This window comes from Mus caroli, chromosome 18, assembly GCF_900094665.2.
Source record: "Mus caroli chromosome 18, CAROLI_EIJ_v1.1, whole genome shotgun sequence".
NCBI lineage: Eukaryota > Metazoa > Chordata > Mammalia > Rodentia > Muridae > Mus > Mus caroli.
In genome coordinates this window covers 7,117,315-7,132,654 of record NC_034587.1, presented here as the reverse complement: position 1 = coordinate 7,132,654, position 15,340 = coordinate 7,117,315, and the positions used below count along the sequence as shown (strand labels likewise).

Below are 15,340 nucleotides of genomic sequence, written 5' to 3'. Positions count from 1 at the left end.
CAGCGCTCGGGAGGCAGAGGCAGGCGGATTTCTGAGTTCGAGGCCAGCCTGGTCTACAAAGTGAGTGCCAGGACAGCCAGGGCTACACAGAGAAACCCGGTCTCAACAAACCAAAACAACAAAAAATGAAAAATCTCTAAGAGTCACGTTATTAGCGATACTGGCAGAGTATTCAGTGCACTTGAGTTACATATGTGTTTTGAGTTAGCATGATTGTTTTATCTTTGTGCGTGGTTGTAGTTATTGTTGTACTTTGGGAGCATTTGGTTGATTAGTTGAGTAGTGCCTCGGTTTTCTTTGTACTCGTAAGAAGAGAATGGATGCTCCTGAGTTACCTAGTGGCTGTTCTGTGCTACTGTCTGTCTGGTGACAGCCGTTTTCTAGATTGTTTAGAATAAGAAACAGATCCAGAGTTGTAGTTCCCCCAAAGCTAACAAACTACTACATTTGTTAGTTTCCAAGAGTCCAGACTTGGGGCTGGAGAGATTGCTTAATGGTTAGGAACACTTGTTCTTTCAGAGGAACCCACATGGTAGCTCATAACATCCACTAACTACCTTTCCAGGGAACATAACACACTCTTCTGACCTCTTAGGGCCTCAGGCACTCACATGGTATGAACAAAGAACACTTATACACATGAAATAAATATAAATATTTAAAACAAAAATGTAAGCTTTTACTATGGAAGTTTCCACTGAGTTATACCCTTAGGATCAATGAAGTCTAAATAATAGTAATTCTGTTTTTCACAGTTTCTAGTTACATACAAAGGCTTATTTTGGTACATGACAAAACAATTATATTTAAAATAAAAATTATCTAATTGTGATGGTTTTCATAGACAAACGTGTACATTTCTAATTATTTCACAAGAAAAATTTGTACTAAAATGTCATTAAAGCAAGATAATATGTCTGTGGTATGTAATATAATTATACAGTTTTACTATTTTTAAAGTCATTTAATAGGAAGAATAATCTATTTAACTATCTTGAGGTAATTCAGTCCAGAAAGTATGTATAGTTTGAAATTACTTAAATCTGCAGTTCTTTATTGAACTTATGGTTTGATTTCTTCCTCCTATACTCTATGGTTTGATTTAAAAAACAAAAACAGTAACTTCCCTTTCACATCATAGACATTGAATTGGTTTCAAAAGTTTTCCAAGAAGTAATGTTAATGTAAATTCCTTTTTAAAAGAAGTGTTATCTTTTATGCCTTTAAAAATTGTTTAGTTATATTTAAATATGTGTGTGATTCTGATTGAGCTTTTTATTATTCTGATTTCTTTAAACAGTTTAGATTATTTATTTTACTTTATGTGTATTAATGTTTTGTTTGTATGTGTGTATGTGTATCATGTACCTGCCTGTTAGGTCTCCAGGAACTGAGGTTACAAATTGTTCTCAGTTACCATGTGGGTTCTGGGAATCGAACCTGGGTCCTCTGCAAGAGTACCAAGTACTCTCAAGTGCTGAGCCAGCTCTCCAGCCTGACTTCTTAAGCTTGAGATAATTTTCCCATCCCTAGTTCATTTTAGTCACTTCAGTTTTACTTGTCCTTGAATACATATTTTTTAAGCAGATTTTGAATTTTCAATATTTAGTTCTATGGTCTTATGTATGCTGACCTTTGTTATTAGAAATTTTTGTCTCTAAGATCCTGCTCCTATTCCATCAAAAACAAAAAACAAAAACAAAACAAAAAGATAACCTAGAAAACCAGTTTCTATGTTTTCAGTCTTGCCATAGTATATCAAAAAATTAGCTGATCTTTTCTTTATTGAGCTTTTATATTTTTAGAGGTGATGCTAGAAAAGAATTTTTCCCTAAATAGAATTGCAAATTGCTTTTTAAAAGGCCTCTTTCCATAGCATTGCTTGGGTAAGACTAATGGAACAACTAGTTATAGCTCACTCCTTCTGTAATCATTTCGAACTTCAGAGTTCCTAGTTTTAAGCTCTGGTGCAGTCCCATCTTACTAGATTTAAGTGGTTTTTGTTTTGTTTTGTTTTGTTTTTCATGCAGGTTCTGCTCATTAATCACCACGAGTGTGGATCTGAAGAAGAGTTTATTACCTCTCTTTTTTTGAGTATGTCTAACTTCAGATACACACAACGTAGCCTCTTCCCTAGTAGATTCTTAGAAGGTAGTTATATTTTTTATAGTCTCCTTCTTGTGGCTTTGACAGTTGTGAACCATAAGAGTAAAAGCTGTTCCTTTCATAGTGGGCTACTGCATGCAAATCAGTTCACCTGAAACCTCCTGGAGGTCTTTGGCATACCAGACATAAATATACAAGTGTTTATTTGTGGAGGTAACCATGTTCCAACAAAATCTGAGAGCTAAATTCTTTTATCCAGAATCTGGGAGAGTTATCCTTTCACTTCTGGGAATCACTGACTTTAAGGGGCTTGGTTTTTTGGGTTTTTTGGGTTTTTTGGGTTTTTTGGGTTTTTTTTTTTTTGTGCGTGATTTTCAAAATTTGCTAGGATGGGAAATGATAAATTAGAAATTTTGTGGTATGGCATATTATGAACGAGAACTAGAAGTTAGCTTGTTCAATCTGTTATAAATTTAACAAAACATACTTATAATGCCTTGTTAGATAAGTATTAATGAACCTATATTTTTCATGTTTGCAACTTTTAGACAAGTGGATGTAATTTTTGTCTTGTACATGGATGAACAAAGTATCATACATAAAATCCATTCTTTTATATTTAGGGCTGGAAAAAAGAAAGAATTCTTGCTGAATATCCTGATGGTAGAATAATAATGGTTCTTCCTGAAGACCCAAAGTATGCCCTGAAAAAGGTAACTTTTTAGTAAAATTTCATACAGAAAACTTGGACTATTTTTAAGAGGATAATACATTGCAGGTTTTGCACATTAAATGCCAATTCTGAATTAAAGAAGGTCATCTACCCAAAGAAAAAATGAATACAATTAATCTGAAATGAATTGAAAAATTATGCCAAACCTTACTACATATAAAATATATGAAGTAGTTTGAAATATTTCCTGTGAACAATGTGAGTGATTACATGGAAGGCATAATTACGTCTTTAGTAGTTGATAGAATTTACTTTATTGAGAAATGAATTAGAATAATGCAGTGTGGCACTGTTTTGTCTTACAGAATATTTTGAAAAGGACCATGGCATAAACTAGTGTGCAAGCCTCTTGAGTTTAATCACCACTAATGAAAAAAGAAAAAAAAAACCATAAATTACATTTACAAATAATATACTTACTATGTCTTAATTGTCTTTTAGATTGTTTTTTCATGAAAGATTCTTAATGTGGGTATGAGTGTAGTTATTTATCTAAAAATCTAGTTACACTCTAGTGTGTCTAAAATGTCCAGAACCACAAGGGAAATAAAAAAGTTTAAATTTAGGACTACGTCACCTGAAAAGGAGACTAAGAAAACACCTATCATTTGAAAATATAGCTAACATCTTAATTGATATAAGAAATATATTACAAATATATACAAATTGTCTCAATAACTATTAATTTCTTTAAGCTTCTTCGGGAAAGCCTACAATTGATTGTATTGCTAGTCAGTAACCCATAATAGGCTTAAAATTAAAATAGAAGGAGTTGTGAGCAATCCATTTCTAAGAACCAATCAAGGATATCTTATAAGAGGTCAGAGGTTATGAGTGGGTGTAGTTTCATTAGTGGTTAATGGATGCACTTTGTTGTGTGTGCAACAGAAACAAGAGTATGGGACAACCCAGAGGTTATTTGTATTTTAGGTTTAGTGATGGGAATGGTCATTAGATGGAACATTTGCAACTTGTGTGTCCCCATTCTGTCCCCTTCCCCCTCAAGTTAGGGTGTTACTGTGTAGCCTGGTTGGCCTAGAACTTGCTGTTTAGACCAGGCTGGCCTCAGACTAATAGAAATCTGCCTACCTCTGCCTTACAGATACTGGGATTAAAGGGATGTGCTGCCATCCTGGCAATTTATGTTCTTTTAACTGGAGAATTAGTGTGCAGGCCCCTATAGAGTTGTGATTTTTTTTTTAGTGCCTACAAGAGCTTGAGCTTGGAAGAAGCAGTTTGATGCTATGTTAATGTTGAAGGTTCAAACCTCTGTTCCCCATGGTTTTCTAGATGTTTAATGTTTGACATAAGAGTATGTCACATCTCTGATTTGCAATATCTAAAATTATTCAAAAAGTAAGGTAGAAATGAGATAATCTTCTGACTAATTCAGAGCAGTAAAAACAGAAAAGCAAGAGGGCGATCAACATTCTTGATTGCTTTCCTATGTTGTAATTCATCAAACTGTAGCTTATCTTACTGTCTCACTATTTTAAAGCAGAGATTGATTTTTGCATCTATGTGTTAACCTGTACTGCTTTGAAGTAAAGTCAAATTGTCTAATTATTTAAAAAAAAAAGAGTATGTCACATTTGAATTTGTCGCTTCCACATACAAAATGAAGAACTATAATATTCAAAGAGATATTGGATTAAAATGGGTTCAGTTCTTGATTTCTGTCACTTTCAGATGCTTGCTAGATAGGAAACATGAATTTCTTTCCTGTGTTCCATTAATTTTACTGTTGAAAGTTCTAACTATGGCTTGGAAAGAAAAGTGGCTTGCTAGCTAAGATCCCAGTATGTTCTGACCATTGTAGACACTTGGTGTTCCTACTAAGGGAGTCTTAATGTTCTTACCTGCTTAGTGCTAATGCTCTCACCTATACCCATACTGTTTCCTAGATTGCTAGGTTTGACAGAACCCTCTATCCTCCCCCCCCCTTTTTTTTGCCAAGTTACTTCTAGTGTTAAAAATCAGTACATATACCTAAAATAGTCCTTCAAGCTGGGCATGGTGGTGCACACCTGTGATTTAACTTAGGGACTTAAGGCAGAAGAATTGCCTCTAGTTCAAGGCCAGCCTAGGCTACATATTGAACACCAGGCCAGCAAGGAGGTACATAACAAGATAACAAGATTCTGTCTCAAAAACTAAAATACACCTCAAACAAAAAGCTCTTTAGAGAGTATATATTATATATTATTGAGTAGTTTTTACCTATATACAATTTTTTATACAACTGTTTAAACAAAGTATTTTTCTTTACTTGGCAGGTTGATGAAATTAGAGAGATGGTTGACAATGATCTGGGTTTCCAACAGGCTCCATTGATGTGCTATTCCAGAACTAAGACACTTCTCTTTATTTCTAATGACAAAAAAGTAGTTGGTTGCCTAATTGCAGAACATATTCAGTGGGTAAGTGACTTCTAAAGAGTGTTCATACATAGTTTGATATCTAAATTAACTTATTGTTACTATGTGATCTTAAATAATATCCTAATAAATTTATCTACATTTTAGATAAGGGTATAAATTTAAGAATTATATATAATACTGCACTATAGTAGAATTGTATCTTGTGTAGGAATTAATTTTTCTGTTTTGTTTTTGTTTTTTGAGACACAATCTCACTATGTAATACAGCTTGGTTTATAATTCACTATGTAGCTCAGGCTTTCCTCAAACTTGGAATTCTCCTGAGTACAGGAGTTATAGGAGTATACCACCACACGAAGGTGGGAATTAGTCCGTCCATCCATCCATCCATCCTTCCTTCCTTCCTTCCTTTTTTTCCCCCTTCTTTTTCCCTTCCACTCTCTTTTTTTTTTTTTTTTGAGATAGGGTCTCAATATGTATGTAGCCTTAGCTGTTCCAGAACTCACCATGTAGACCAGGCTGGCCTTAGATTCATAGAGATCCTCCTGTCTTCGCCTCCCTAGTGCTGAGATTAAAAGCATGTATTACCATGCTGTCTTAGTTAGGGTTTCCATTGCTGTAAAGAGATACCATGACCAAGGCAACTCTTATAAGGACAACATTTAATTGGGGCTGGCTTATAGGTTCAAAGGTTCAGTCCATTATCATCAAGGCAGGAGCATGGCAGCTTCCAGGCAGGTGTAGGGCAGGAGGAACTGAGAGTTCTATATCTTTTTCCAAAGACAAACAGGAGAAGACTGGCTCCCATGTGGCTAGGAGGAAGGTCCCAAAGCCTACCCCTACACCAACACACTTCTCCAACAAGGCCACACCTCCTAATAATGCTACTCCCTGGGCCAAACTTACTCAAACCATCACACATGTGTGGCTGCTTTTTAAATACAGTTTCCTAAATATAGTTTAATCCTGGCACACCCACTTGTTTTCATACTTTTACATAGCTGCTTTCATACTATAAAGGCAGACAGAACAGCTGTTGAGGTGCATGGATAGTTACTGTCTGTGTCTCTGTAGAAAGTTTGTCACCCCTGAATAATTTTTTAGTTAAGCTCTTAAGTGAGCAGTTGGTTTGTGTTTAGGAGGCAAATTACATAAAAAGCAAATTGCAGCTAGTGATGTGTTCACATAGTTAGTTTTACATAGTGCTGAAGACCAACCTCAGAGAACAGAAGTTTCTGGACCTTTAATCAGTTTCACTTGAGCCAGACCTGAAATCTGTTTTATTTCAGCCAAGTTCTTGCTCATGTATTCAGTTGTACTTTGTTCATACTCAGTGGTGCATTGATATCTTTACCATGTTCATAAGTATCTACACAATTGTGTACTTTATCACAGTAATTTTAAAAACTATGTTTTCTTTCATGTATGCCTGTATGTCATGTGCATGCCTGGTGCTCCTCTAGGCCAGAAGAGGGCATAAATCCCTTGGAATTGAAGTCACAGATAGGTGTGAGCTGCCATGTGGGTGCTGGGTTCTCTGAAAGAGCAGCCAGTGGAGGCTGGAGAGATAGCTTAAGAGCACTGACTGCTCTTCCCGGGGTCCTCAGTTCAATTCCCAGCAACCACCTGGTGGCTCACACACAGCCATCTGTAATGAGATCTGATGCCCTTTTCTGGTGGAAAAAAAAAAAAAAAAAAGCAGCCAATGCTTTTTTTGGGGGGTGGGGTGGGGAGACAGGGTTTCTCTGTGTAGCCCTGGCTGTCCTGGAACTCACTCTGTAGACCAGGCTGGACTCGAACTGAGAAATCTGCCTGCCTCTGCCTCCCAAGTGTTGGGACTAAAGGCGTGCGCTACTACTGCCCAGCAAGCAGCCAATGCTTTTAACTGCTGACCTATTTCTCACCCTCTACATGTGTCACTCTTAATTTTTGTTTTCTAATTTAAATTTCGTGCTTTGTCCTCTTGGAAAACTAGCCATGCTCTTTTTGACAACTCTATTGGCACAAGAATGTTTACAGTGGTTTTATTGAGACCAGAATATCGAAGAAAGGGCTTTCTCAATTTTCCTTTTCTCCACACTCTGAGTTTTTCTGTCATGGTGAGCTCATGAACAGTAGGAACAGTCACTATGACTGCTAAGCTCTGAACATGGACTTTTTCAACCTAGAATCCCGATGGTAGAGGAAGACACCATCCATTCCTGTTGCCTTCTCCTTTAATGGCAAAATTTTTCCTTGTTCAATGTGCTTAATTATATGGTCAAATTACTAGATAAGTCAGAATGGAAATAGACCCAGATCAGTAGGTGGTCTGGTAGTTTGTTTGTTTGTTTGTTTTTAAAGATTTATTTATTTTATGTAAATATACTGACACTGTCTTCAGACACAGCAGAAGGCGGCACTGGATCCCATTACAGATGGTTGTGAGTCACCATCAGATGGTTGTTGTGGTCAGCAACTCTGGTTTCTGGGAATTGAACTCAGGATCTCTGGAAGAGCAGTCAGTGCTCTTAACCACTGAGCCATCTGTCCAGCCCCAGTCTGGTAGTTTTTTAAGCAGTCAGACATAGTTTATGCATCAGCAAGATTTACACTAGACAACTGCCACCTTTATCTCTTCCCATTTTTGACATTTATAGGGCTATCGAGTTATAGAAGAGAAACTTCCAGTTATCAGGTCAGAAGAAGAAAAAGTCCGATTTGAAAGGCAAAAAGCCTGGTGCTGCTCAACATTGCCAGAGCCTGCAATATGTGGGATCAGTCGGATATGGGTGTTCAGCATGATGCGGCGGAAGAAGATAGCTTCTCGCATGATTGAATGCCTAAGGTAGCTTATGTAATTCTTCAAGTCATTTGCAGTAGTTTAGCATTTCAATATAAAGATTGATAGTTAGTTGTAACTGTTTAACTTTTATCTGTATTAATTGTAAATTTTGTATAAGTATACTAGGTCTATACATCCTTTTTGTTTTAATTTGAAGAGTAAAAAAGTTTGACAATGGGTTAGACATTATTAAACCTCTTTGATTTTACTTATAACTGTAAAATTAGTCCAATATAACAGACATATTTCAACCCATGTTCACTATTGGAGGTTTTTAAACAGAACCAGAGAAATGTGCATAGTGTTTGGGAAATGAGCTTTCAGAGAAAATTGTCTCTGTTAGAATTTTTGGGCCAGTGACATGGCTCTGCAGGTAAGGTACTGACCGAAAAAGCCTGCTGACCTGAGTTTAATCCTCACATAAAGGTAGGATGGGACAGCCAACTCCAGAGAGTTGTATGAGCTCCAAATACACACGTGAACATTCTCTCTCTGTTCCTGTCTGTCTCTCACACACACATTATGTTTTAAAAGTTTTTTAAAGTATTTTTATATTCTTTTCTGTCTCATTTTTCTGTTATTTGGATTCAGACTTTTTTCTTCCAGTAAAGTCCCTAAGATAAAAGATAAAGTGAAGAAGGTTAAAATTAATATCTATAAGGGATTTTGGGGGCAGAGCCAATAGCTAGATAGTAGAGCACTTGTCTACCAAGTGTCAGGCCTCAGGTTCAATCTGTAGTACTTAAAAATTGTTTTAGGTCAGTTTATTTATATATAGAACATGAGCTGTTTCCCATGGGAATATGGTTGAAATAATCCATTACTGTTACAGATGAAAGCCTAAGGATTCAAGGACTATATAGCTCCTTATTATGTTAATGGATAATAGCTCAGAGCTGTTCTTTACGAAGCCTGAAAACAAGCTAATTAAGTAAAAAACAGTCCTAAGGGAATGAGAGTATTTATTGTCCATCCTTTAAATCTTGCAGCAAGCTGTGTAGGTTGTTCTTGTTCATAAAAAATTTGAAACAGCAGTATTAAAATTCTTCCAGTGGTCGTGAATAAGCTCCCTGTTAAAAACCCTGTCTTTTCACTTATAGTCCTCCGTACACAGATCTTCCATTTCTAGTGTATCACACTCTGGAGGTGTCACCAGCGGGCTTGAGAGTTAAACCTTAAACCATCTATATGCCATTCAGAGGGCTTTAATATATTCAGAACATACATAAGTTACCATGTCATCTAATTTTGGAGCATTTCTACTCCCCACCCTCTCCAGAGGACAATCTCAGGTGCTATCTCTATCTTGGTTTTTTGAGACAGAATCTCTCACTGGCCTAGGACTCACCAAGAAGGCGAGGCTGAATAGCCAGTGAAAGTCAGGGATCTGCCTGTCTGTCTCCACCACGAGTGCTAGGATCAGAAGAACATGAGCCACCACACCTGGCTTCTGGTAACTGAACTCAGGTCCTTGTCCCTGTACATTACCAACTAAGCTATCTTCCCAACCCCATTTTAAAAACATTCTGATGATTACCATATAGTAGAGTACAATTATTTGTTCTTTCATCAGCTGTGCATTTGGTTTGTTTTTGGTTATTGGCCATCATAAATAATATTTCTGACATACACAAGTGTTTGTATGAATATATATTATTTTGAGAGGTGTATACTTAGGTGTACAGTTTTGAGGACCTTGTAGTACTAATAAGTTTCATGTTTTGAAGACCTGCCAAACTCTCTTTACAGTGCCTGCACCATTTTTACAGTCACACCAGCAATAGATGAGAGTTCCAAGTCCTTCACTTCATCTTTTTTAGAACAAAAACCTGTTGAGAGGCAGTGGATGTGTCTCAGTAGGTAAAGTTCTTTCTCTATAAGCGTGAGGACCTAAGTTCAGGTTTCCAGCACCTATGTAAAAGCAGGATGTGGTGGCATGTACCTATAATTCAGTGCTGGGGGCCAGTGACATACTGATCCCAGGATCTCCTGGCTACATTTTAGGCAAAACAGCAGGCTCCAGGTTTAGTGAGAGACTCTATCTCAAAAAAATTAGATGGGAAGCTGAGCATGGTGGCACATACCTTTGCTACCAGCATCTGGGAAACAGAGGCAGCTGAATCTTCTGTTAGTTTAAGGCTAACCTGTTCTGCATAGTAAGTTTCAATTCAACCATAGCTACACAGTGTGAGACCCTGTCATAAGAACAGTAAAACTGAAGGTTGGGGCTGGAATGAGGGTTCAAAGGTTAAGAGTACACACACATACACATACACACCCTGTGTTCTCAAGTCTCTCTGTCTCTGTCTTTTTCTCTCTGACAGATACACATAAAGAAAAGAACCTATTCCAACTTATGTCAGCTTTTAAATTGGATTATTCACATTTCTTTGTTGAGTTGCAATGTATTATTATGGACGGCTTAGTATCTGATTTATAGATATTTTCTACCATTTTGTGTTTGTCTATTTATTTTCTTGATAATGTGTAAAGGACCACAATAAAGTCCAGGCAGGCCTTAAAGGGCTTTTGTTTGTTTGTTTGTCTTACTATGTCTTACTAAGTATCCCTTTTTGGCCTGGAACTTGCTATGTAGATCAGGTTGACCTTGAACTCACAGAGATCTGTCTGCCTTACAAGTGCTGGGATTAAAGGCCTAACTAAGCCTTTGGCTTCAGCTATGGTCTTAAACTTTTGATCCTTTGCCTCACTTTACAGATGCTAGGATGATAACACCATGCCTGGGTATGCTCACTTCTTATTTTGATGAGATCTTCTTGTTCGTTTGTCTATCTTGTTGTCATATTTTAAAAGCCATTATCTAATACGTGTCCCCAAAGATGTGTGCGTGCTCTTCTAAGAGTTCATAGTTTAGTTTTTATACCAAGGCTTTGGCTCTATTGGTTTTATGATTGTATGAGAAGTGATAACCACACAGATAAGCTTTTGGCATGCAGGTGTCCTGCTGTCTCACTATTCCTTACAGGAACGGTACTCAGCCTCTGAATAGTTGTTAGCCTGGGCATGCCTGCAAAGATTTCCACCTGGACTTGTGGTTTATTTCATTGTACTCTGTATCTGTGCTTACATCAGCATTACACATCTGGAAAGTTATAGTTTATGTGGCATATTTGGAAATAGTCCTTCAGCTTTGTTCTTTTTTTTTCTTTAAAAAAAAAAAAAACAACAATTCTTTAGTGTTCTTTTTATTTCTTTGTGAAGATCAGCTTGTCAGTTCCTCTGAGGAAGACAGCTATGGGTCAGTGTGTACAGTAACAGTGTCTTAATTGTATTGAGTCTTCTGATTTTTAAACATGGGGCATCTCCCTTTATTAGGTTTTTATTCAAACAATATTTTATAGTTTGTAGCTTACAGCTCTTTTGGTAATTATCCTAAACATTGTGTTCAACTTGGTGTTACAGGATTGTTGTTTTCTAGGGTCACATTTGGATTGCTAATTTCAGGTATATAGTTCACACACAGATAGCTAATACAGTTCACCCCTGAATATCAATCTGGATTGTAACCTTTGAAATCATTTACTAAATCTTAGTAGGTCTTTTGGTAGTCTTTGGATTTCCTATATACTAGATGACTTCTTCTGCCAGAGAGTGAGTCGGTCAGGACACTTCTTTCTTTTCCTGTCATGGTTAGAACTGTCAGTGCTGCTATTGAAAGGGCAAGTACAGATTTACCTTCTTCCTGGCCTCTGAGAAACAGTCTGGTCTTTTACTGCTATACCCAGATTGAGTGAGAAGTTCTTCATCTCTCAGTTGTTGAGTACTATGACAAGGTGTTGGGCAAATGTTTTATAGTTGTTGCTTTTGTAAAAGTCTTACTATTTCAAACTAATATTTTAGATGAATACATATTTTATTTTTTAGAATAATATGGCATTGCTTAAGTCTTTCTTGTCTAAATGAATTTGATGGGTTCAGTTTCAATGAACAAAGATTAATTTTTCAATCTTCCCTATTTTCCCCCACCCCTTCTTTTTTTTTTTTTTTTTTTTTTATCAGATGTTATTTTATTTATTGCTTATATTTGTCTTTATAATAATTCGCCTTATTTTTTCCTACTCCTGACGGAAAGCTGTTTGCAACACAGTACTGTGGCACTGGTCAGTTTCTGGTCTATAATTTTATCAATGGACAGAATACCACCTGATAGAAATCTTACTTATTGTGCCAGAAGACATCTTTTGAAGAGAAAGAATTGGTTGCTGACTTTATCCAGGAACTAGGGCCATTTTTTTTACAAATGAACTCAGGACTGGCAACAACCATATGGTTGTTCCATTTTCATAAAATTGGAAACAATGCAGTAATAGCTTATTATTGTTTTGTTTTTTTAAAGAAGATATTTTATTATCTTTTACAGAAATTTATGATTGTATTTTATCTATAGTTATTTAGACATGTTTACATGCAGCAGATAATTGTTCATAGTGGACTGAAGATTAATGCAAGGACTATGGTCTCATTGATAAGTATATTTTGAAGTTCTTAATATGGAAATATACCAGTGTAGCTTGGTACTGTATTTTTTTATATTGATCTGCTGATACCAGTTATAGGTTTAAAGATTGTATTTTCAAAATGAAAACCAATGCTTTTGAGTTACTATTCAAAGAGGGTACAGTATTACACACTTAAGAATTTGAAGTTACTAAAGTATACTCTTGAGCATACCCCACAGAAAAGGAGAGCTCCAAGTGAAAGGACTTGCATAATAGCAAGTGTCTCCATTGCTTATGTTTCTGAGACTGATGGTGAAAAGGGAAGGTCTCTCCTGTGTGGAGCCATAAATGACTAGAGTCACAAAGAACTACAGAATAGTTGTAAACTAAATGTGGACGGCTTGGTATCTGCGTTGTTATTCCTCAGAAATACTGCACTGAGTATACGCCCTCATTACTGGACTTCATCTTGATACTTGTCTGTCCTTCACAGTGCCCTCTACTTTTAAAGGGTTATATGTCGAAAAACTGCTGTGGCCTTTTATGACCTGTATATAATGTAGAATAAAATAATAAAATACTTGATAGCTTTTTCTAAGTGATAAATGTACCTGATACAATGTTATATTGAATGTTTGTACCCTTTCAGGGAGTTTCTTAGATTTGGGACTGAAATAAGATTAAAATACAGGCTTCTTAACGGTAGTTTTCACTAGCTTGCAATTTTTTTCTGAATATTTTAATATTAATTAAATTTAAAAGAAAGAACCACAGCACAAGAGTGAAGCGCCACTGTGGTTTCATTTAGATCATCTTTATGGGCTAAAATGATCATATCTCCACTGGAAACCTATTAAAATTTAGGGACTCACATTATGATTAGCAGTCGGGTATACATTTTACCCCACCCCATAGATTTGTTCTTTTATTATTTATGGAGTGGTGTCACACTGTACTCTTCATGAGTAGAATGGTTGGGGTATAATTATTTTCATTCTCTCTCAAAAGCAGTGATCCATCTTTTCCCTTTTCTAAAGATTTTACATTTTATTTACTGTAAATATGTGAGTACCACATGTCTGCCTGGTGCCTGGCATTGGATTTTCTGGAGGTGGATATACAAGATGGTTGTGAGCTGTTCCCCATAGGGTTAGGGAACTAAACTCTGGACTTCTGCAAGAACAGCAAGTACTCTTAATTACTGAGCTCTCTCCAGCCCAAATTTCCTCCTTCCAGGCCCAATCATCTTCATCCTCATCTTCATCTTCACCTCCTCCTCATTATCTTTCTTTTGTTGAGACAGGGTTTCACCTCTGTAACCTTGGCTGGCTGTGAACTTAAGAGATCTGGTTGCTTCTGCTTCCTGAATGCTGGGATTAAAGGTGTATGCAGCTATTAACTTCTGTTCTCTCTCTCTCTCTCTCTCTCTCTCTCTCTCTCTCTCTCTCTCTCCCCTCCTCCCTCCTTCCCTCCCTCTCTCCCTCCCTTCCTTCCATTCTTTAATTTATGTGTATGTACATGTATGCTAGGAATTGAATTGAATGTGGGTTAACTACAAGAATGGCAAGTGCTCTTAATTGCTGAGTCATCTCTTCACCCCTGATCTGACTTTTGACATTATCAGTTTCCTTGAAATTAAGACTCTTCTAGTCATCTTCCTTCTCCTTATTTGCCTGATAAGTACCTTGATGTAAGCACGGTGAAAATTTTGGATAGTTTTAGTTCTCTGGTCCTGTTAACTTCATTAATACAGGTCCCATTTCCATGTGAGCCTTAACACTACTTGGATTAGCAGGTTGTGCTTGGCGGAGACCGAAAGGGAGAACAGGATAAGAGCACTGGTTGGCTGCTTTAAATGTTGTTGTTACTGGGAAGGAAAATTACAGATACGTTTCACATTAGTAGTAATAACAACGGTAACGACAATAACAATAATAGTAGTAACCCAGCCCCCCAAGTTTGACAATCGAGGTGTTTCTCTAAGAATAGTGCCATTGGAGTGGGTCAGACCCTCGGTTTAGTGTTGCATCGCATTGTGAAAACCCAATAAAACAAGGTTTCTGCCAGGCAGTGGTGGTGCACACCTTTAATCCCAGCACTTGGGAGGCAGAGGCAGGCGGATTTCTGAGTTGGAGGCCAGCCTGGTCTACAGAATGAGTTCCAGGACAGCCAGGGATACACAGAGAAACACTGTCTTGAAAACCAAAACCCAAAAACCAAAACCCCAAAACCAAGGGTTTTTTTTTCTTTCTTTTTAAGATGTACTTTTTTTAAAAGTTTTTTTAAAAATTTATTGTTTACACTACATATTTTATTCCCCCATCCACCCTGACTATTCCATATCCCTTACCTCCTCCCCACCACCACCTACCCCACCTGACCTCTAAACTCCCTGGGGCATTGTCTCTGAATGAGCACAGGCTCAGCAGTCCTCTACTGTATGTGTGTTGGGGGCCTCATATCAACTGGTGTATGTTGGGTTTGGTGGTCCAGTGTTTGCAAAATCTCGGGGGTCCAGATTAATGAGACTGCTGGTACTTATTTTTATGTGCATTAATGTTTTGCCTGCATGTATTTCGGTGAGGGTACCAGATCCTCTGGAAGACAGTTGTAAGATGCCATGTGGATGCTGTAAATTGAACCTGGGTTCTCTAGAAGAGCAGCCAGTGCTCTTAACCACTGAGCCATCTCTCCAGCTCAAAATAGGGTTTAAAAGAAGAGACTTTGGAGTTTTTACGAGCAGCCTGTAAAAAATGTTGAAGCACTGAACTCCAAACTCTTCACATAGGGATGAAGGTGAAACGATGGATGTGCACTGGAAAGACAAGTAAGCATT

At 37.2% G+C, this 15,340-nt stretch overlaps 1 protein-coding gene across 3 annotated transcripts in view; it reads left to right on the top strand.

Annotated features, from left to right (window-relative positions):
• The window catches only part of Esco1 (establishment of sister chromatid cohesion N-acetyltransferase 1), a 46,603-nt gene that overhangs the window by 29,960 nt on the left and 1,303 nt on the right, over positions 1-15,340 (top strand). For 2 of the 3 annotated variants that reach the window (XM_021150797.2, XM_029471889.1), the window contains exons 8-10: positions 2,730-2,819; positions 5,116-5,259; positions 7,860-8,047. In XM_021150797.2, the coding sequence (XP_021006456.1) occupies positions 2,730-2,819; positions 5,116-5,259; positions 7,860-8,047 (422 nt within the window). Of the gene's footprint in view, positions 1-2,030; positions 2,152-2,729; positions 2,820-5,115; positions 5,260-7,859; positions 8,048-15,340 lie in introns of all 3 variants that reach the window. The other variant, XR_003835434.1, reaches the window with a different exon arrangement.